At 45.8% G+C, this 23,553-nt stretch overlaps 1 protein-coding gene across 1 annotated transcript in view; it reads left to right on the forward strand.

Moving 5' to 3' along the window:
* Positions 1-4,798: 4,798 nt before the first annotated feature.
* Positions 4,799-23,553, forward strand: part of ATP13A3 (ATPase 13A3) — a 54,902-nt gene continuing 36,147 nt past the window's right edge. Inside the window, exons 1-2 of the mRNA XM_084267718.1 lie at positions 4,799-4,927; positions 6,270-6,323. Coding sequence (XP_084123844.1) covers positions 6,286-6,323 — 38 coding nt within the window. The 5' untranslated portion in view covers positions 4,799-4,927; positions 6,270-6,285. The remainder of the gene's footprint in view (positions 4,928-6,269; positions 6,324-23,553) is intronic.

A 23,553-nucleotide genomic window follows, 5' to 3' on the forward strand; every position in this document is an offset into this window, starting at 1 on the left:
TTAACAACTCAGCCTTGCCAAAGTAGTTTAAGGAGCTTTCAAAGGAGTCTTTTAAAGACTTGTGGCTTTCAATTGCATGTGAATCATCTTCTCGAAGAGTGAAACTGTAATTGCAGATTGCTAACCACCATTTCATGGGTCACTACATACCTGTCTGTCCACTCATGAGCTCTGGCACCTGGGTCAAGGGTCTGATGTTCCCGTGCGGATCCCATGACCGTGTCCGACAGCCCAGCATGGCAGTGATGTCACTGCTGCAACCAACCCACAGAGCTTGAAAGTCTCAACTGTCAGAGCCTGCAAGCAACTGAGGTCAGGGAAAACAAATACAGGTAGGGTGAGGAATGTCATGTCCACCCACAGCCAATTCCTTCTGACTTCGGAAGACATGGAGCCTTATCTGCTCTCGGCCCCTTTTCTTCCCAGGCTCTTTATTTGCCAAAGGATGTATGGGGATCAGAGAGAATTAGCCAGAGGGACTTCATCCCCATAGCAGGTAACACATTCCTTGCCAAGAATGCTAAACCAAGTGTCCCCAGAGAGGCCCCATGGCTGTCCCTGGGAAGGGCTTGGTGGCACAGAGCTAAGCAGAGGTGTGCTTGCAGCATCTGAGACCAGATGTGGCCAGCTGCGCGCCTCTGCGCTGTGGAGGTGGGTCCCATAACCTCCTTTGAGCTAAGGCACATATTTATACAGCCCGGCCAGAAAAGGCAGGGTGGAACACGCTGGTGTATACACACTGAAGAAACAGAATAAACAAACAGTAGGTTTTGATTTATTTTCTCTGCTACTTGGATATCTCAGTTTTGGCAGAGGATGGGTTTCATATGCAGACGTGATCTCCAGATAGGTTCTTGTCCTGACTGATTTAGAAATCACGTGCAAAGGAAAAAAACTTTGCAAATGTTCTCTATGTTCTATATGCAAAATTATCTTTATGTTGTGTACTGCTGGAGCACGTAAACTCCTTGGCCGTGCGTCAGCTGGGTAATATAGAACAGGTAACAAAGCCGGTCTCTGCCCTGAAGGTTGTTTTTTTGGGGGTTGTTTTTGGGTTTCTTTTAAGATGAGAGATAACAGTGGATAGAGTTTAGCACATAAAATGTGATTATTCATCCTGAGATGCACTAAATGCCATGCACCTAACAAGCATCGTTCAGCACATCCCTGCCTTGCCCCTGGAAGAGTGCAGGGTTTGGTGGGGCAAAGCTGGACAGGAAAACCAGCATACACCCTGGACACTAGGGAAAAGGTAGTAGGAAGGAGCAATCCAAAAGCATCATGTGTGAAAGTTGCTCTAGTCACAGAAAGCTGAAAAGGAGCTGGGAAGTTTTACTGTGGGACCTGTACCCAGTTTAGGTTCAGGTGGAATATATATCTATAACTGAAATAAATATAATCATGGGAAGCCTGTTAAAAAAGGCTGTGGGGCTTCCTGCTGCCCCTGTCCTCAGGCCCCAAGCTGCTTGGCTGCTCCCACGTTACTGAGCAAAGTCTGGAGGAGTCACAAGGGCTGTGAATGGCCCTAATGTACCATTTCCAGAGTGCTGGGCTGTGCGCTCTGGCGTGTTTCCTCCTGTTACCCCATCTCGCTGAGGTGAACCAAGCAGAGAGGGAAAAAAAATGTTGTTTCTCTTGTAATTCCTTTGGTCTTGTTTCTCCCAGGTTGAACAGCCGATGTTTTAAAAGCACCCAATGCTGGGACTGCTAGGTGTGTACCTAGAAATAACTCACGATGCCCCGAGACCTCTTCCTTCCCCAGAGAAGCTGCAGCCAGCGATGCCGCCGGAGAGCCGAGCTTGCCAGGCCCCTCCAGCAGCATGAACCCCAGTGACGCCAGCAGAGCTGGAAAGCAGCTGAGAAACAGCCTAAGGACATGGGTGGAGGGAACGTGCCAACCACAGAAATTAATCTCTGCATTAATAAAAGCCTGCGTGGTTTGAGGTTTGTGAAGCAATAAACGAGCTCAAATTTGCTGGTGACTGAAAAAGAAAAGCAATTAGATGTCAAGGGAAACCTTCTAATGGGGATAAAGATAATATGTTAGGATATGTGATGGGTTAAAAAAATGTGATGAGGAATTAATCTTTAATTGAAAATGACTAAAGGAATTTTGAAGAAGAACATACAAATGTACATATCAAAGCAAATCTTTTTACCCTTATTGCTAATAGGGAAAGACAGAATAAGAGCTTCTGTTTGATGGCACTAATAACTTCACAGTATTTTTCCTTTGAGCCATATGCCTCTTCTTACCAGTCAATACTTAGCCCAACCTCCCAAAAAAAATCTCCTATTTAGCTTCTTCTCATTGTAGTCATGTTTCTGGGTGTGTATAGATGTCTGCTACTTCCACTTAACTCTTCTACCTCAGTTGTTCTCATCCCATCAATATCCAGGCAGAACGGTACCCATTCCATCTCCCTGCCTTCACATGACTCTACTGGGGATGCTGCTGCCAACCTTGCGAGGCTAAAGGCAGCTGTGAGCAAAAGCAAGCCTGAGGAAATGCTTCAGCACCACCTGAATGGAAATTGGGGGTGTTCTTCACCAACCTGTTATTAGATGACTCAAACACAATTTCAGTGTCACCAAAGGAGAATTCTCTGGATTTAAAATGAAACAAAACATCCGGCTCAAAGGGGAAGGTATAGACAAGGGTAAAGAATTATACAGTAGGTGGAAATTGGGCAAGCTGATAGCAATGGGCAAATCAATGGTTTGGAAACAGGGGTAATGAATTAGGGGAATATGGTGAAAATGTATGTCTGATCATCACCTTTTCCCTGAGGTACGAAGAAAATCCCAGCAGTGGTTTAGCTTGGATCTTAGACAAAGGCAGTAACATTTCAGTTAAAACCAAGAAAAGAGTTGAGGTTATTCAGTGTAGTTTTCTATTCTTCACCTGTAAAAGGGATGGAATGATGTCCCCAGATTTAACAGAGGTGCTTTTGTCTTCCATATGTAGCCAGAGCAAATGAAAACCACTGGTTAATAGCCATCTTTAGCACTAGGGCTGGAAAACTTGCAGGCAAAGCAATCCTTAAAATTGCCTGAAAAGATCATCAAACCCTTAATTCTGATTTCTCAGCAAGTACTGCATAGCTGAATGTCCAGAAAACCAGGGGAAGTTGAGTCACTGTATAAAACCAGGAATTGCTGTGTCCTGGGCGAGCAGGGACGTCAGCCCTTGGCTGGAAGGGGGTGGCTGAAGCATGTGCTCGGCACAGAGTTACACTGTGACAGTGCTAGTGTTAACACCTTAACAGAAAATAGATGGGGTTTGGAGTGGGTTTTTTGAGTAGCAGAAGGCAGCTGTTCTGACTCGAGTCAGAATTATTATGCCTGACCAGTGGGCGGTTGCCAAAAGGGGCAGTTTTGTTTCTCCTTTTCCTCTCATTCCCTTAAATAGTGGTCACATGCCTGCCCGGTGAATCAGTCCAACTCACTGGGCCAACAGAAAAATATGCCTTTTCTTTTTATTATTGGCAGTTTCCTGCTGAATCCCCGTGCTGGGCTGACTCACCCCAGGGTTACAGGGTCACTGGAGCTGGCGTGGGATGCTGGGAGCAATGGGATGCTCTGCCCGACTGATGTAGCCCCTGTTCAGTCACTGCTGGGGTTCATGCAATGAGCTGTAACAGTCAACAGCTCCTTTAGTCTGTGATGGAGGGAAAAAACAGTACTCAGTGAATACAAATATAGGCCCTACTGTGGTTTGCAGACCCCCTGAATGGTTTAGTGCTCTTCAAAATCTTCAACGGGTGCGTGTAAACATCATCCACCCCAGGGTATGTTCACTGACGCCACACAAGTGTCCTTCCTGCCCTTACAGTTCCAGTTATCCTTGCATGTACCCTGGAAGCAATGCAGGCGATTTCTGATGCGGTGTCTGGAGACACAGGGGTCGGTAGCGGGGCTGTCAGGGGCGCTGCCGTCGCTGGCTGTCTTGGGGGCGTTTCTGGGCAACGCCGATTTTGTAACATTAAATGCTGGGCTGTGGGCCCGGGGAGCAGAGCGTGGCCGCTCCCCAGCTCCGAGCATCACCGGGAGCAGCGACGCGGGAGCGCGCTGCCGGTGAGGCAGCTGGGCACGTCCCCGGGACGCCATGGCTCTCAGACAAGCCGGTGTTAGGCCAAGGCCAGCGGCAGCGCTGGGTTGTTCGGCAGCCGTGTGCTGGCCGCGGGTGGTGCGGGCATCCCGCGGCGCTCCCGCCGGCACCGGGAGCCGAGCGAGCTGCCGGCTTTGCCGGGCTCTGCGAGGGAGCCCCTCGGGCCGCCGTGCTCTGCTGGGGGCACCCCAGGGCGCGCAGAGGGGACGCCGGTCCCTGACATGGGGCTTGCCGTGAGCCGCCCCGCCCCGCTCCGCCCGTGTAACACCGGCTGCCGAGCCCGCCGCGGTGCGAGCGGGGTCAGCTCCTCGGCACAGTGACCCCGCGGCGCCGCTCCCCATTCCGCCGCAACGAGGCCGGGGTGCCCCAGGAGGGTGACCTGGGAGCTGGGGATGCCCAGCCCGCAGCCGCGGGGGTACCGCGGCGCTCCCAGGACGCGCTGCAGCCCGCACACCCGGCCCGCGGAGCCCCGCTCCCGCCCTGGCCCCGCGGCCCCCGCCCCGCTCCTGCGGGACCCCCACCCCAGGACCGCCCCCCCCCCCGCCAGCCCCACCCAGGCCCCGGGGCCACGCGGTATCCCGGGCTTCCGGCGCGTTACGAGCAAGGCGGGGGGGCGCGCCGTGCACGTCACTTCCGCGCCCCTCCCTCCCTCCCCCCGGCCCGGCGCGTGGAGCCGGTTGCGCGGATCCGGTAGCGCTTCACGAGGCAGCCGCGGGCGCGCTGCCGGGCGGGCGCGCTGCCGGGCGGGGGAGAGCCGGTCCCGCTCCGGTCCCGCGCCCGCCCCGCCGGCATGGGGCTCAGCTGAGGGCGCCGCCGGTGAGTGGGGCGGCGGGGCGGCGGGCCCGGCCCGGCAGCAGGTGAGGGAGGGTCCGCGGGCTGCGTCTGCGCCGCGCCGGGCTGGGCCTCTCGCAGTGTGTGTGTCCCCCCCCGACCCCCCCCCAGCACCCCCTCGCCCCGGGCTCGGCACGGCTGCCCGCGGCGCCCTTCAGCTGCGCCGGGCTCTCTTCTGCCCCGCGGGGCGGCCCGGCTCGGGCGCGGAGGTCGCGGCGCGGCCGCCGCCGTCAGTAGCGGCCCCTGGTCCCGCGCGGAGCGGGTCCCGCGGCCGGGGCAGCCCCCGGGGGCAGGGGCGGGCGTGTGGCTGGGCGCGTGTGCGCGGCCGCCCGGGGTCTCCCGGCCGCCGGTCTAAGGACACGTGCGGCGCCTTCCCAGCTCCCCTCCTGCTGCTGGGCTTCGCGCCAGCGGCGCCGCGCTGCCCCCCCCCCCCCCCGGGCTGTCCCGGGCTCTCGGTGGCACCTTCGGCAGCTCGGGCGGGGGGTCCGATCGCGCTTCTTCCGCCCGCTGCGCCCGGTTTTCGCTTCTGCCTGCGGGCTCCGGGTACCGGGCGCCGGTGCGTGGGGCGCCTCGCCGCTCGGGCACGCGTCACCCGCCCCGGTCGCGGCGGGACGGGCTGGAGGCGTGAGCGGTGCCGTGCCCGAGGGAGGCTCTCCCGGCCGAGCACAAGGCGAGGGCTCGGCGCGGCTCGTCCTTTCCCCGGCAGATGAGTCAGGGCGTTGCGCTGCTGTTGGCGAAGGTTACAGCGGGGATGTAAGATTGCAGAGCTGCAGGGATGGCGGCCCCGCACTGTCTGCCCCTCTGACAGCTTCATCCCGAAGAGGGGGGCCCGCCTGTGCTTGTCGAAGGGTAAACAGGTACCACGTGAACTAAACACCGAGAGCTGAAGCAGGTTGAGAAACTGCGTTGATACTCGAGCTGAAGAACAACTTGTGTGTCTGCAGTACTGGCTCTAAAAGCTGGCTGCTGCTGCTCCAGTGTGCCCGCTGGGATCAGTGTATCCCTGCAAGTGCTCTGGCTGGAGAATGAGCTTTTGGAGCGGTTCAAGAAGATGTTGTCTCCCTCAGCTGAGAGCGTAGCCCCCAGCAGCTATCCAGATGGTTAACCCTGAACTGCTGTGCCATGAGCACTGGGAGATGTCAGGCCATACAAGTAGCCACTTCCCCTTCATCTGAGCTTGCTGAGAACTTTGTTCCACTTTTCAGATTCATTAATGTGTCTTCCTTGCTGTACACACTCACTTAGAACGATGGTATTTTTTCAGCTAGGACAATTAAGCTGAAGTTTCATTTAGCCTACTCACTTGTCTCTTTTTCTTTTATTGTAGGTGACCCAGCCATTGTATGTATGAGATTGGTCCACACACTGGCTCTTCAGACAGGTTAGGTATATTTTTGTGCCATTGTGTCCATCGTCTCTAAAAGAGTTGCCACTTTTACCTTTTATTAAAGTAAAACTGACTCTTGTACAAAACTCTTCTCTCCTGTAGAATGTTTATTTTTCTTGATCTGTGAGGAAACACCTTTTTTTGGCATTATTTAAATATACTCTGCAGTATAAGTCAGGCTCTCATAAGCTTACTGTCCATGTAGCAGTGTCGTGGGTGACAGCAACAAATCTTGAGTGCATGTACACCGTGGAAATGTTTGTCCTGGTATGGAGCGTGACAGGAAGGGCCACAAACTGCTTGTTCTGTAAGCTGCTTTTTCTTGTTGGCTAGTTACAGATGTAAAGCTTCAGAGTTTAAAGAAGACATACTATGTAAACTGAGCGATATAACTGGAACTTACTGGTACTGACTTCAGGCTCCTGCTTTCCAAGTGTGTTGTTAAGGTGGTTTGGTGAAGTAAGACTGTTGTCTATTGTTGGTGGAGTCACTGGTGTGGAAGAAATCTGGCTTCTGGCAGCATGGAGCGTTGTGGTGTGAGTGCCCACGTCAGGTTTGAAAGACTGATGTGCTCTGCAGTAGTCAGCTCTTAAAGCACTCCAGAAGTCGTTTAATAGCCATCATCTTGTTAACTTTGTTTTTAGCCAAAGCTGACTGTCCATGCTACAAGAAGAAAGCAGTGGAAGGGATCTGAGGAATTCTGCAGGCTCTGTCTCCAGCAGAGCTGCTGGCCAGCAGCTGCCAGCTTCCTGGATACTGTCCAGGAGCAGCGGTGCTGTTCTGGATGTGCTGCTTGGTGTCTTCCAGCAGTGCTGAAGACTTTGAGCTCATTATGCTCTTGCCCCTTACTTTTTTTGTTGGCTGTCTTGTAGGATCAAGTGTCTGCTCCTCTCATTTATGCCTTTCTCCTCTAGGCAGGTCTCGGCGGCTCAAGCAGGCACTAAATCATCCCCAGCCTGAAGAGAGAGGGGTGAAAGGTCCTCGCTGCCTGGTCAGGCAGTGTGCAGTGCCTGCCAAGGGAGCGCGGGGGCTGCCTCGCAGAGGGGGAAGTTGCATCATGATGACTGAGAATGATTGAGAAATTTTGTGGTTCAGTCCTCTTCTGCTAGTGTGCCATGTGACAGGCACGGTGCATCAGACAAGCTGCTTTGCTCTGGTCCTAATGAATTACTTTTAAAAATAAACACTATTTTTAAAAGTTTGTGTTGACATGGAGCCCTCAGGTGAATTTTTCTCATTTACCTTGAGGAGGTAGTGTGTTCACTGTCTTCCATGTGCCGTATACAACAGTCATCAGGACACAGTTTTTCAGTGGCAGGGAGACAAATTCCGTTTATTCTATGGGAGTAAAATAGCTGTTTCGTTGTTATAGCCAGGTCCAAGTGGGTTTCCCAGCTCATGGAAGGAGTCCATGCTGGGAACTGATCTGGAACAGCCAGGTTTTCCTCAAGCATCTTAACTGTTGCAACCTTGTTCCTTTTTCTGGAAACCTTCAGATACTGTTTGCTTAATTTATGTAAAATACCAGCTGTGGGTTACTTTGACTTAACTTGTCCGAGGTCTGTTGTGGGGCTTGTGGTGTGGAAAGGAGCTGAGTTGGGTGCTATGCTTAAGCATCTTTAACATCAGGCCAGGGAGAACTCTACTAACACTTTCCTTTTTAAATGTCTGTCTGGTGTGAACATGATCATAGTGTGTCATGGAGGAAAGAGGTCTCATTCTGTTAACTTTGTGGGGAAAAATGTCCTTTAGTTTAAATTCTTCTAAAACTCAAGAGTTTTGGAAATTAGGAGAAGAGGCTTCCTTAGACTTCATTTTCTGTATGCCCAAGCAGTAGCAGCAGCATGTAAAAGCATATGCTTCTGCAATATACGTTGGGTGTCCACTTTTCAGTAGCTTAAAGACTTGTGTTGGAGAGCTGAGCGTGTTTGTAAGTGTGTGCTGCTTTGGGCAGGGGTTGCCAGTCTCCACAGCATGGCATCTGACTATGACCAAGCCTGCTTTGGGTCTGGAGGCAGGGTATTGTGCAAATTAGTAGGTTTTGTGTTCTTTTAGAGGTGAGCAAAAAGCCAATGTTCTGACTAGTGCTTGGATCTGGTTATGTTTAGCATGGGAGAGAGTTCATACAAAACAAATCCTAGCTCAAAACTTCCAATTTCCCAATTAGACACTTAAATATTTTTAAAAACCTATGCTACAGTGTTTCCCTTTCACTGTTACACAATGAGCTAAAAATGATTTTCATTCATAAAAAAACCCATTTCCTTTGTTAAATAATCTGCTTAGCAGAGAACAAAAAGTTCAGTTAGTAGTAAACTGCAGTTATATTACAGCTTTGAGCCTGACACCTTCATTCCTGACTGAAATAAGACTGCAAACTTTAACCTCAGGTAGCTGGAAGGCAGACTTCCAGCTTTCCAAAAAGGGTGGGTGATTCACAGTTGCTCTTCAGGGGTTACAGGTATGGTCTACACAGAAATCTGAAATGCTGTGTGTGGCTGCTCCTTTTCTCAAATCTGTAACTTCAGCACCTCCTGGGTGGAGGGGCTGGGTTTGGGAAGGGGTCTCTGTGGCCATGGTGTGTAGCTGCTGGAAGTGGCGCAGTGTCAGCTGCAGTGTTTGCAGTTGCACCAGAATTAGCTGAGTTTTGCATTTGCTCTGCATTTTCTTTTTATTTTTTTTTTCCCCATGATGTATTTTTCCTTTGAAAGAATCCAGCCCTTTTACAGTTCTGGTTTATTAGAATTGTGGCATTGCACTGTTCATCTTAACACAGCTCTGGAAGAGGACCAGGTACTCGAGATGGTTGCAAGACCATTACTATTTTAGTTGGATTGAGGCTTCGTGTGAGGTTTAAGACCAACAGACTATCCTTCAAAATCAAAACACCTAACTCTTTGTTTTGACCTTTATCAAAGTTATGTGGTGCTGACACTCTGAGTTTAGAGGGCATGTAGAGCAACAAAAATGGCAACTCCTTTAGGGTTTATTCTAGCTCAAGGGTGTCAAAAAGACAGGTGATAAATGGCAATGGCTGTGAAATCAGAGCTCCTGATCCTTGTAAAGGCTAGGTGACAGAACAGCAGAATGGGAAGGCTTTTGAGAAAGTGCTAAGACCCAACTTTTACTCTGAGCTTTTACTGGCTGCATGTGAGAGACAAAGATATGTGGAGTGTGAAAGTAGGCCACACCATGAAGAACATGTGTCAATGTTGGAAAGGCCAAACTGCAGGTGGAATTGCAACTAGAGAGACACGTAAGAGCTGGCAAGGTTGCTGTAGAAGTATGTTAACAGCAAGAAGAAGATTGGAGAATGTCTCTCTTGATTCAGCGGAGAATGTGTGTATCTGCAGAAGGCGCAGAACATTTGAAGTGCTCAGTGCCTGTTTTTCTTGTCTTCTCTAGCACAGTGCCATGCAGGTGCTTAATTTTATTAATACTTATGATGGGGTAGTGTGTTGCACGAGTGTATTTCCATTAGATGTTGCTGCATCAGCTGGCTCTGCTAAGCTTCACTGTATGATTCTCAAAGCAGCTCAAATCTGCAAAAATATTATCTGGAAATACTCAGAAGTACTAGAGGGCTGGCAGAGGGTGAGTCTGGGGGCAGTTACAGTGGAAGAGAGCCCAGGACAGCTCATGATCCCTTTTTTTCCCATCAGTTGAGATTAATAGCAAACGTTCTGTTTTCAAGTGTGTGGAAGGTAACTAGAACAGCAGCATGAACTGATTTGTGGGAAAACTAATTGTGTCCATAGTCTGATACCTCTTTGCTGCGGAGCAGAAGGCTGTGTGGCTACAGCAGAAGCAGCAGAGGTCTTGTGTCCTGATTGATTTATTTAAGAATTTTCCCACGTGTTAATGGCCTCACAAGCATACAGAGACATGATCTGAGGACAGTAGTGTAGGGAACGTGCAAAAGTTGGTAGATGTTCTTATTCAGAGTAGTTATTGATTCAGTGTTGAGATGAGAGGTTATGTTAAAGGCTTCTGTCCCGGGTATGATTTCCTTCCACGGAAGCATCAGTCACCTGGCTGATTAAATGTGCTTATTAAATTCTCAGGGACTGCATGTTGAAGGACATGATGAGAGTTCAAAATTACCTGAAAAATAGGATGAAATTCAGTAGGGACAAATGCAGAGTACTGCACTTAGACAGGAATCAGCTGTGCAAACGCAGGGCGAGGAATAACTGGTAAGGTACTAGAAAAAAAGACCTGGGGGTGTACTGGATCACAAGCTGAACATGAGTCAGTGTCATGCTGTTTGCAGAAAAGGCAAATATCTTACTGGGATGTCTAAATGGGAGTATTGTCTGAGATGTGAGGTTTAAATCCAGTGGCTTTTTTTGCTGTTGGTATACGCTCAGTGTGCAGACAGCATCTGTTTTGGGTGCCAGCATTCAAGAAGAATTTGGACCACTTGGAAAGAGTTCAGAGAAATGCAAATGATCAGAGTTCGAGGAAACAACTTCATAAAGATGGAAGAAAATCCAAATTATTTTGGCAAGAGATGAGGAGGCTAAGTGGAATGTAAAAGATTTCAAGAATTTAAAAGATTTTAAGAAGGAAATGCTATTTCCAGTGACCGTGAGGGGCAGGTTGAAATGGGATTAAGTTTCATCAAGGAAAACATCGATTAAGCTTTTAGCTTTCTCACAGTTGAAATGGTACTTTAGGAGGTCTTTTATTGGTGGTCATGAAGATCAAGTTCAAGTGTTGAGAAAGACTAGTATAGTTAGTTGTTTTAGGCTGGGCAATAGACTGAGCTCTACTAAGTTCTGAAGGCTTGATCCAAAGCCGAGTGAATTCAAAGGCTTGTTCCCTTGGCTTGAGAGGTCTTTGGCCGAGGGTGCTGCTGTCTGAAACTGGTGCTTCTGTCACCTATAGCAGTACTCCAGAGCTGACAAGCCAGCAAAAAGTTCTTTTCAGACCAACTGGTAATTCAAACAGGGACATAAAAGGGCTGCCAACTGTGCAGTCTTGCAGAGTGCATTCTTTGGATTAACCCTCTCTCCAGCTGGTCCGTTTTGACAAGGACCACAGAAGAGTTCTGTGCTTCAGGAGTGGGTCTTGACATCACCTTCTTGCAGCATAGCCATGCTTTATTGCTGGAGGCAATTGACTGAGCCTGGAATGCTGGCAGTATTAAAGACCTGTGGTGTGCAAAGGAGCAATGGTTTTGACTCCAGTTTGGATAGCCAAGCTTTAAACACAGAGAGGGTGTGGGTGAAACACAGCTGCTGCCTATACGTTGTTCTGTAGAGTTGTAGTGCTGTGACACTTGTGCTTGTGCTTGGGTGACATCAGCCTGTGGTGAAGGGCATGTGTCTGGAGCAGAGGCAGGTGTACTGTGTCCAAGTGAACAGAGGCATTTGGAGGAAGCCTATTGTGCAGTCTCTGCTGGTGTAAGGTGCACTTGGGCTCCTGCCTTCCTGAGCATCGTTAGCTCATCCATACATTTTATTTTTGTTTGATCATGTGTTTTCCAGCAGAAGTAACTTTCCTGTAGTAATGAAGAGGAAAAAATGTAGGAACACACATGATGTTTAACCACCCAAGTTGTGTGCTTTTGCAGCAGGAGGGCACAATAAAAACTAACTTATGGTCCTGTCAGCCTGACAGAGTCCTTGCTCTACAGCATGCAAATGTAGGTATGCTCCTAGTGTTCTTCTCAGTGCTACCCTTTCCTTCATTTAGCAACATCCCTTCTGCAGAGAGATAGATTTTGTCAGTAGTGAGACTTGCATCATTGCATTTTAAGCCTGTGTTATGAAGGGTTTTTGTGCCTCAAGCTGGTGTGGGTATTTGGCACACCAGTTCTTAGCCTGTGGTTGCTTCGTCAGTGATGATCTGGTGTGTTATGTTGCTCCTGTGTCTTTGCTGGAGTTTGCTGGTCCATGTAACTCCATTGGTAGAATGAATGATGGGGTTTTGCTCAGGTTTCAGGGCAAAGGGTTGAGTTTGTGTGGTCTGCATCTTGCATGTGGAACAAATGCCTCAATTTCTTCTGCTTGCTTCCGATAGCTTAAATGTCTGGGAAGCAACAGTATATTAAATGCCCTAATGATCTGTCCCACCGAAGTCAGGCAACACTTGCTAAGTGTAGCAGTGATGGATGTGGTAGGAGAACTTTCACAGACAGTAATTGCGCTGGTTGATTAGCTGCTGTCAACAGAAAGCTGTATCTGGTTGAGAATATTTCAGTGTGTGCTCTGAGAAAATGGTTTCCGTTGACTAATTGTTAAACTGAAGTAACCCATCTTTTATAAAGCGAATTTCCTTGAAGGCTGTAATTTTTGATTGGTGGGAATTAAGCTGTTGGGACAGCTCAGTTTGCGAAATTCATGGGGCAGCGTTCTATGGTGAATCTTGTTTGGTGTTTTGTTGCATCCTCCCATCTTATATTTGCTGGATGCCTAGCAAAGTGTGGTTTATATCTCTGCTTTTCTCCATCAGGGAACGTCCTCATTCCTTGGGTGCTAGTTTTGATTCTATAGCTAAGTTAATGTTTCTTAGCTTTGAAAGCGTGGTAGCGTATGTGTCAAATCCAGCTGTGAAAAATGGGCTCAATACCTATAACATCAGCTTAAAAAAACCATTAAAAATACAGTAACTTGTGGCTGATCCCCTTCTTAATGTTCTGTAGGAATAAGGGAATGTTAAGAGCATCATTTTTTTTTTCAAAACCTTTTGGATTGTACTGCTTTCATTGACAAAAAAAAAAGTAGTTTCTTGTGAATTTCCTCTCCTGAGCGCTGTGGCCAAGGAGAAACTGAAGTGTGTATTCATACAGCAAGTTGTGACAGTGTTTGAGTTGGGTCTTTCCAAAGTTCTTTTGTTTTCCCATGATGAGCAAAGGAATTTTTAAAAAGACTGTGAGGTGGTTGGTGTGTTTGCAGGTAAGATGGGAGTTAAGGTCATGTCTCTCAGAAAGCTGCACACATGGATTTCTAACTGCTAACCTCAGTGGTTTGCTAGGTATCTGGATGAACTTGCTGTGTCTGGAGCCAGGCTAGCATGCTGTAGTGTCTGTAAGGAGCACACATGTTTGAGGACTCTGCACAGCCTCTGCAAGGAGCTCACTTGATGCTTACGTCTTACGATCCAATTTAAGCTTCAGGGTGAGGTGTCAACTTTGACAGACCTGCCCTGTGGTTGCTTTCAGTAAACTGTGAAGGTGTTCCCCCTCTTCCTTTGTGTGGAAAGCCAGGGTAAAAACCCCAATGTTCCTTGCTTTGTGTTTGAAGTGTCTTCAGACGTGTTTGGGTCTCTGTCCTTGATCCCTTTACTGTGAGGTTCAAAGTGTAAGGTGGGTGCGGACTTGGGTGCTGTGGCACCATCTGGAATAGAAACATTATCTCATCCTGCAAAATTGGAAATCCAGGAAAACATGTGCACATCTGAATTGGCATGTACAGATAGTCCTGATGGGAACTGCTTGTGTTCTAGAGATTTTAGGGATCTGGGATTTGATGATGAGGAATTTAGTACCTATATAACTGCATGATTAATTTCTTGATGAGAAGTCATTAAAATGTTTGTTTTCAATCTCTCATCTTGTGAGTCACCATTGTTTGAGTGTTCTTCAGTGAAAATGTTCTGGGTATGGTAAGTGGGATGGTTGAGGTTGAAAGGGTCTTCTGGAGGTCATCTTCTCTGGTCTCCCTGCACACACAGGGTCTCCTAGAGCCAGTTGTCTGAAACCACATCTACATGGAGTATTTTTTCTTGTAATATATGGAATGGTATCTAATGCTTTTATTCTGCAGATTGATTTCTTTTTTTAACATCAGCACTTAATGTAACCAGCAGGTGCTTCTAGGAACCTGTGACTTCCCTTCTGCTTACCTGTAAAGACTGGGTATGTATGATAGAGAGCAGACACTTTTGCTCTTGAAAAATGTTTTTTAACCAGTCTTAATTAGCTATTCATGTAGCCTATTATTTTCTGATTTATTTGTAGCATTAGTGTGTTTTTGTCTCCATGCAAATCCTTACAAGGAGTGAGAAAGATATGTAGCAGAGCTGTGACAAGAGGTTGGGAATAACCCCTGTGAGGGAAGCTGTTAGTTGGAGAGAACTGGAGGCTGGGGATAATACAGTTTATAAAAGAATCTCAGGTAACAGGGAGGCTGTAAGTAAGGGAGGACTTCACTGTCCCTTCAAATGTAACAAGTAGCTGAAATGAGCAGATAGAGGGTGTAAATAAGGAAAGAAAAGGGCCTTCCCCATGAACTCAGGATTCTTTGCTGGAGGATGTTGGTGCACTTAAAGTGTGCCCCAAAATAATTAAAAGAAGGATGAAAAAATCCACTTAGTGTTAAATGACATGGTGTTTGGCTGACAAAGGTTTTGAACTGCAAGTGGGATTGAAGAGGGTCTACCTGGTAGTGCCACACCATTACCAGTGATGGCTCATTGCCTGCTGCTCTTCTGGGTGCTCGGCACATTTAATCCGACCTTTTGGGGATTGTGGCTGCTTTGCTCTGTGAGCCTTCAGACAGGTGTTCTGCTCTTCTGCTCATTCAAAGGGTGTACCCTAAAAGCTCCTCATGGATTTGATGTAGGTGGAGGATCATGGCAGTCCTTAGCAGTGCTTTAGCAAGCTGACACCTGTTTTCACCAAGTATTTATGAAAACACAAGGCTGATGGAGGAAATCCAAGTGGAGCATCTGGACCAGAGGTATCTGTGGAAAGGCTGCTTCTGGCTAAACGGAGGTCAAGGCATAAGGAGAGAGTGCTCCTTGATACATTTAATGTACACACAATATTTCAGTCCTGGTTTTAAGAAAACAAACCTTTCTCCTTACAACAGAGAAGATGAATACAGCTACATCTCTTAGTACTGTTATAAGAAAGTTTCTAGGCTAGGAAAGAAAAAAAAGTTCTAAACAAGGTAGCTGAAATGGGAATGTGAATATTGCTCTGATATGATGTGTTAAAGGAGAAAATGTCCTTTTAGGTAAGTGTGTAGGATAAAAGTTAACTATAAATGGAATGATAACTGAAAGCTATTGTTTATTGGAAGAAGCAAGTCTGAAGACCTTTGCTTGACTCATCATCAGCGATGAGAGATTGCAGCAGTTGAAGGGAGATCATGTGTCAGATTTTTGCAGAGACTGAAGATGTCTCCACTGCTGATGCTGTGGAAATCATTCCCAAGAGGTACACAAGCACTGCAAAGTTCAGGCTGAGGTATTTAAGGCAGCGATGAAACTTACTGTAGTAGGAGGCTGTGAGTTCATTTAATTTCACCGATTGCAGAAGCCCTTCTCAGAGGGATAACTATTTACTGAATTGCTAAAGCTCTTCTAGGTTTGTAGGGCTGTCTGAATGGCTGGGACACAGTAGCGAGATGAGTGTGGGCCAAGTTTACGTTACAGGCATGGAGGGATTGAGGTAAATGTTACAGTCATGCAGGGATGTTCTCTTGTCTTTGTCTAACTTCAGTTCCTGGAGATAGAAAGTGTAACTCTTCCCCCTCTGTTTTCTCATCTGACCACATATGGCAGTTGTGAGAGTAAATTAAACGTTCTAGGAGTTAAGCTGTCAGGTCGTATGCATTCCTGTGTGTAAGAGAATTGTCTTTCACTGGGGTCTGATCTCTGAATGGGACTTGGTGGCAGATTTTTCTGTTGCTTATTTCAGTTAATAGAATTTGATCAAGGCAAATAAATTGTCTTGCCTGACATCTTAAATTGTGTCAAATTCTTTGATACAACCTTTTCGCTTCATTTTTCAGTGTTGTTATATTAGAGGTTTAGCAAGTTCTGTCATGCTCAGGATTTCTATTGATTGGTGGGTTGCTTGCACACAAGAAAGGCTCTTTCCTTGAAGTGTTTCTTATATTAGTAAATTTGCCACATGCTGAAGGCTTTGTGTCAATTTATTATGACTTTAAAAAAATCATACTTGCAGTAAGTATTAGAAAACCTGGGTCTAAGTGCTGAAGTTTAATCTGTTTGCTTGTATGGATCTTCTTGCACAGCAGATTTTTAGAAGTGAGTACAGTTTGGTGGGATTTCTGTTAATCTGGAAGGCACTCTGTGTGCATTTACCAGTCACATAGCTAAACTTTAAGAATCTTACAAGTTTTACATCATGACTTCAGGAAAATACGAAGAAATACTGCTGCTTTGTCTCAGGATGCTTGGCCAAAAGGCACTAAGTCGTACTTACGATGGGAAAGAAAAGAAAGACACTCAAGCAGGTTGCTTGCTTATGATGAGCATGACTGGTTCTCAAACACTGCTGTAGTCACAGCTGGGTGTCAACTATATGTGCTTTTGAAGAAACAAAAGTTATGGAGGAAAGTTCATCTCTTGTGATCAGTCTGGTTGTGCTTGATGGTCTCCTTGTAGGTGAACAGAAATTTGATTCAAATGTTCTTATGTTAACCTCAAAAATATTTTCCAAGAATTTAGAGGAAGAGGAAAAAAAGTCATTGCCTCCTTTTACTGAGCATCCATACTACAAAAGCAAATATATCCCAGGAAGCAGATACTCTACATCACACAATAAGGCAGCAGCCACACAGGAAAGGTTGGGCTCTTGGCACAGCCCCTGAGGGGAAATGCTTCCTTGAAAGGACCCATTGTTGCTGGATCTGGGTCTTCAGACTCCCAATTCTCCCCTAGAATACTTGCGGTTCTCTTGGTGCTGGGATGGGGCATCTTTGCCATCTCCATTATCTGGCCATAATAGTCTTGGTTATTTAATCACATAGGACTGAGTAAAGTTCATGCCCCATCCAAGAAAGGAAAGTCTTTCTGGAAGCCACTCGGTGCTCAGCTATTGAAAACTCAGGCTGGGTGTAATGGTGCCATGCTGTACCCAAGGTATTTGAAAGTTCAACTTTCTCTTCCAAGAATAAATAAAACATTTAATTGTCTGTGTTGTCAAAGTGTGAATTCTAGCCCAAATGTCTAGCATACTCTTCCAAGAGAAGAAAGAAAAAATAAGCATCTAAAATAAACGTATTGTCTATTGGATTCCCGGACTGTGGGACAGGTCTTCTTTCCCTTGTGGCAGCTGAGTAGGAGATCCAGAAATCTAAACATGAAACAAGGAAAGACGGCATTTCTGTGTGCCTGAGAGTGGGAGCAAGCTTTGGGTGATTCTGATTTCGGGTGCTTGATTTATCAGTTGAAAATTTTCACTAATGTAAGTAGCTGCTGCTTGAAGTAAGGTAAATGAGGTGATGGGGAGGTTAGGTGGTGAGTTGCTTGACTAGTTGTCATTGATGTGACTGCTTTCCTAAATTCTCTTCTAACAAGTCTTCAACTTGTGCTTGTGCTGCTACAGTAACAGCAAAGTTCAGTGGTCTGAAAATAAATATCAGAGACCAGTTAGAAGGTAAGTGTTGCGTGTACCATTGGCTGCTTTGTTATCATGATGAATTGCGATACTGAGTTTGTTAGATGTGGAATTATCTTTCCCTACTGTATCATGTATTCTACTATAAATACTGCAATTACTATTGCAGCCTGCAAAAAGTATACTCTGCAAAGAATACACTCTACAAATGTAAATACAATTTTGGTTTGGTGATTGTTGGATACAATGGTCTTCCTTAAGCCTAAACACAGAAACAAAAGCTTGTATTATAACAGAAAGCCCAAGATGGGAAGTGATAAAATAGGTATTGAGTGGAGAGCTTTGTTAAAATATAGCTCGTGTACTTGTAAAATTTCCATGTATTCATTAAACTATTATGTCATTCTTATTGTTAGAGCTTGGTTAGTTGACTAAAGTGTTAAGCTTTGTTTGCAGTAGAAATTACAACCTTAAGTCGTTTCAGAATGTAGCTGGTGGACTTCTGATCTTGGTTCTCTCAGCTTGTATGGCTTATCCAAAGGCTTACTGTACGCTGTGTGGGTTCAGCCTACAGCTCCCATTTGTGTAAGGTGTGTTTCTCAGATTGAAGGTGCCTCTCAAGGCATCATCGTGTGTTGTTCATGGTCATAAAAGTGTGATATCCCCAAAGACAAGCTCTCTCGTGCGTGGTGTCAGGCTTGCCAGGGGTGTGAGAAGTCTCTCTGGAGTTGTGCTGCAGCTCAGGTGTATGGATCCTTCTGAGTCCAGCTGTAGCGTGATCCCATCTGCCCCAAATCGTGGCTGTGCTCCTAGGTACTAAGTGGAAGTTGTCATTCCAAGTGGTGCTCGCCAGAGGTGCACAAATGGCGAGCGCAAGCACATCTGTGAAGCTCCTTGAAGACTGAGAATCCATAAAAAGGAACTATGGAAACTCTTCCCTTTGAGGAGATAGTGGGGGATGATGAATTCTGGTAACACACTGTTAGGGGATTTTAGCAGAGCATTCTTACAGCCTTGAAAATAAACTAGATTTTTAAGTTGTAAGTCTATTTAAAAATGGTCCTTTTGTAATTTTCAGTGGCTGCAGGTTCTGCCAGTCTTTTCAAAAGCAGCAAGTGGAGAAATTTTACACAATAGCACGTTATTTTTATAGATGCTGAAATAGGATCTCTTGAGGAGGAGCACTGAAAAATAAATATGGGACTTATGTCCAAGGCACTGTGGGCAGAGGCTTTGGTTTCAGCTCTTGAAAACTTCAAATGTTCTGTTCAAGTTTGCTTCTTTCTGAGATCCTTTTTTTTCTTTGACACGTGCTGTGTTATGTGACATGGTTTGAGAAGTGTGCTCCTAAATAGTCTTTTAATCTTTTTTCTGATATTTACATCTTAGCCTTTGTGTGCTTGTCCATTTGTTTATTGGTACAGCACATCTTAAATGAAGCCAGTGGGTTTAGATCCAGCTTTTCAGGTATTGTGTGAGAAACTTGTTGGCAGTTAGCATGGGCATGAGCTGCAAGCTCAAGTAGTAATAGCTGATAAGACTTTTCCTTCTATTTTTATAGCTGTGTTTTAGAAGGGTGCTTTTGCTAGAGTGTGGCCTATTAAGCTCTACCTAGAACTTCTTTCCTTGGCATCTGGCATTTCTGACATCAGGTTAAGTATTGCACACGCATTGAAAATGAGGTATTGAATGCAGCATTGCATGGCCAGTGCTCCCAAGTGTTGTGTAGACCAGGAGGTCTCATTAGCAGGATGGCAAAAGAAATCTTGGGTCAAGAACAGTTTGTTAATTTTGGTTTTTACCTGCTCTGTGGTCTGGGAAAAAACAGTTTTTAATCTTTCTGGAATAATTTTGAAGAGGTGTTTTCACTATTTCTTTTGACTGCTGGTAGCTGGCTAAGAGGTACTCTGTTTTGTGTGAATATGGGCACATTGTAACATTCACATTTTGAAATACACTTAATATTCAGAGCAACTCTTGGCATTTGGCCTGAGGTACGAGTGTACAGCTGTCTTCCAAAGTCACCTTGGGTGTGCTGATGGTTCCTGTCCTGAGACACAGCCCCTGTGGGGTGATGTGGAAGGCTGGCTTCCATGGAAGGGCATGTGCTTCACCATCACCTTGTAAAATGTCTTGCCATGTTCTTCTCTGAATGTTCTGCTGGGTTTTCATCTTTCCTAAAAAAAGTGAATGTATTTTGAAACCACATACATGCTCAGAAGATCCATTCATACCACTTCCTGGCCTGAAGCTGCTCTCCTAGTTCGAGTGCTTCTTCAGAACTGCCAGTACAGCCGAGATCCAGCATTAGTTGGTGCTTTGTGGATGTAAAGCAGTTGCTGATCTCTGTAGGTGCCTTGCATGGCTGCTGAAAACTGTTACCATAATGCATGGGGAAAACGGACGTTGCCTTTGTGGAGTCTGTTACCTTGTGAGGTTGATCCCTTCTCATAGTAAAGAGTTGGGACGATGGCTGTAAATTGCAGAAGTGTTTAAGTGTCTTAAATAACGTTGGACTTTCTAGTTTTAAAACGAAGCTGGGTTTTTCTGTGTTTTGACAGTGGGTCAGGGTACAGTTGAAGATGATGTCTGTCTGCTGTGCACCAGGCACTATCTGCAGTTCAGATATTTACTTTAATTTAGAAATCTGAAAATCTTGTAATGACATCAAGCCATTCAGAAACTTAAATTTCAACATGTTTCTTAATCCTGGGTATATTTGTTGTAAATAAGTTCTTGGAAAGAAGTTTTAGTCTTTCAGTAGCCTTTGAAGATACTGTAATGGATCCTTTGGGACTCAGGAGAGCCAGACAGGTCACTTTGTAAGGCACTAGGTCAGATTTCAGGACTATGATTCATCTTTGATCTATATTGTGATGTTTTTCTGAACAGGTTCAGGCATGTGTCTCTGTCTGCTTTGCTAGATCTTTTCCTTCACTCTGGATTCTTACCAAAGCAGTGCTCGCTCCTTCCCTTGAGCGGAAAAGGAACTTAACTTCTGCAGCGTTCAGATTGTGACCAAGCTACCTGTTTGAGCCTTGTACGACCTGATCTCTGAAGGCCATCCCATTCGGTGCATGTCATGGCTCCGTTGTGCTCTCTGACAACCTGCAGAGCGCTGAGAGGGAGGAACGCGTGTCCCTCCGAACCGCCGCCTTGACAATCGGCTCTCTCCCTGAACTGAATGTTGTTGTCTTCGCTCGCCACGGCTGTAAATACAAGGAAGGGTTTGGTCAGGAGCACATACGCTTTTAGCCGGGCAGATAATATCAGGACTCGTGCACAGACCTGAAACTGTCTGCAGGCTCCTGGGGAGGCATTTGTGGTTTGAATAGAAGGAGCTGGACCGGGTGGCTGATGCCTGGAAGCACGGCCTCCGCCAGCCGGGCCACAGGCTTCCAATTGTTCAGCCACACTGGAGGGAAGAGAGAAAAAAATAATTAAATAAAGGCATTCCAAGCAGTGCCAATTTTTCTTTGATATGTTAATCTTTTGATAACAGTTTGAAAAGCCCTTGGAGACTTTTTTTTTTTAGTTTTTAGACAAAATAGTTCATTTGTCAGGACTTCCCTTGTAGATAGGGTGGCAGTTATTAAGAACTGCCTCCCTAACTCGTGATAACAAAAGCAAGTGCAGAGGACAGCTGCTGGACTGCTCGTTGGTAAGAAACTCTTTTTAGTTACCTCAGGACTTCTATGAGTATCTGAAAAGAAGAAAATAGAGAATGTTTAAGATACAAACTTGTAAGTTTATTTACTTGCCTATCTTAAGCAGACGAATAAGGACAGAGAATAAGCAGATGTAACAACTTGGTAATTTTTTTAATGTATATCCATACACAGATTTTACTGCTTGAGCTGTCAAAACTGTCTTTTCATCTAAGAAAGTATTTAAATTGCTTCAGGAGATGTTAAAAGTTTCTTTTGTAGCTGTAGTCTTTCCAGAGCTTGGAATTTTTCTACTGAAATTATGAAATATCCAGTTAAACTGGAAAAATAATCCGATGGCAACAATGTATGTATCCTAGAGCAGAGTTAGTTTTAAAGGATTATGGGCTTGGGGCAGTTGTTGAGGAGAAGAGAAGGGAGGTCCCTTTGCTTCTCACCCCCCAAATCAAACTTGAAGGGTAAAATTTGCACTGAAGTAGTTTGTTAATTATGCCAATTACTAGAAAACTGACAGTCCTTAAAGGATGGCTTACAGAACTCCTTAGATGTATGGATTGAAACTTACTGTAATTCTTGTAAAAAGTTTTTCTTAATAACTTGCACCTTTCATGTTGTTGCCACAAATGTTTATTGCCTGTAAATATTTTGGTAGAACTGCTTGGTGTCCTGGTTGTATAGTTGGGATGGGTCAACAAATAGTTACTGGTGTAGTGATTCAGAGAAGGTGCAACATCTTCACTGTAGGGTTCTGTGTAGTTTTATGCTTCTGTACACTACTGTAATTCATTCTGTGATCCAATTTGTGATCTGCTTTAGCTCTGAAATATGGTCCACTTAAATCTGAAACTGGCAGTGTTGTCCAGGACACAGACAAGTAGCAAATGCAGTCTAATTTAATTTTGACATGCTTTTTGAAATGAAGCTGCAGATTTACTGTTTAAGCTTGTGATTCAAATGAATGGTCTTAGTACTTACAGTTCAGACACTGTTCAGGTGATCTCTGTGCCGTTAACCTCCTACATCATTCTAAGATGCAGTGAGTGACTTCATTTTCCTAGTAGCGAACAGCGTTTCCTTCACAGACATTTTTAAAGCTTCCTACTTTTCTGTCTTGGGAATACACTCACCTAGTACAATAGTAGCTGAGTGAGTAAAAAAAATATGGAAGCATAAAAGCAGTGGAGCAATGGTAGCTTTCACCTTTTGCATTGTTTATGGCCCCTTTCCTGAAAGGGAATAAATAATGCTTTTTGCTGCTATACTTGGTCTGTTAAAGGGGTAGAGGGTTTCCCTAGCTGTGCACTCCAGGGAACTTGTGCCTGAGAGGGACTGAGTGCAGCCCTTGCATCAGAGACTTGGTATTTGAATATTGCCGAGCCCACGTTGCTGCCTGTGAGTGGATTTCAGCCTCTTTTCAAGTAGGAGGAAAATAACATGCTCCCTTGTAGCTTGGAAAGTCCAAGGTTTATATTTAAATATTTATTTAAACTATCAAAATGTTTAACTTCCCATCACGTCCTGGAAGGAAGCCAGCAAAGATCAAATCCAGATCACTAAAGTCTCTTCTGAATTGGGGAGATGCTACTAATTTATTCAGTCTGACCTAGCAGCCTGAAGGCATCTCCAAGGAGGGCAGCCCTGTGGAGCCCATGGTGGTGGTGTTCAACCACAGCTTTCATCAGGGCAGTGAGAAACCCCAGGCAGTTATGTGTTTCAGTTCTTCATGATGAACTTGGGCTGATGATGTGCCAAAAGGGATAAAATTGGGCAGCGTGCTGTTCTTCGTTGCTGAATAGTAATGATTTTGATGACCCATCAACTAAGGAAAGATGTCTAATGTTTTCTAAGTTGAGAGGTTTGAATTTAATATGGAAAACTACAGGCACTATGTGAAATGCTGAGAATGTGTGTGTTAGTTGAAGGTTGCTCAGTAAATGAGTCTGTATAAAATAATGCAGATGGAGCTAATGATGTGAGTCAGAAATAGCCTCCTAATGCTCCTCGTGTATTCCCTGCATGAGTCTACCCAGCTGTTCAGAGAACTCATTGCGCTGCAGGATTTATGGCTGGTGCTCTCCACGCTGAGATTTCCCTTTGTGCTTCTTCAGACCCTACAACTTGACTCTCCTTCCTCACTGCAGACTGGCCCTAAGTTAAAGCAATCGCCCTTCTCTCATGTTGCTGCTGTGTCCTGTAAGGTGCCTGTTCAGACGTGTTGGCCATGTGTTAATCTCAG

Source organism: Gallinula chloropus, assembly GCF_964237585.1.
Source record: "Gallinula chloropus genome assembly, chromosome: 8".
Lineage (NCBI taxonomy): Eukaryota > Metazoa > Chordata > Aves > Gruiformes > Rallidae > Gallinula > Gallinula chloropus.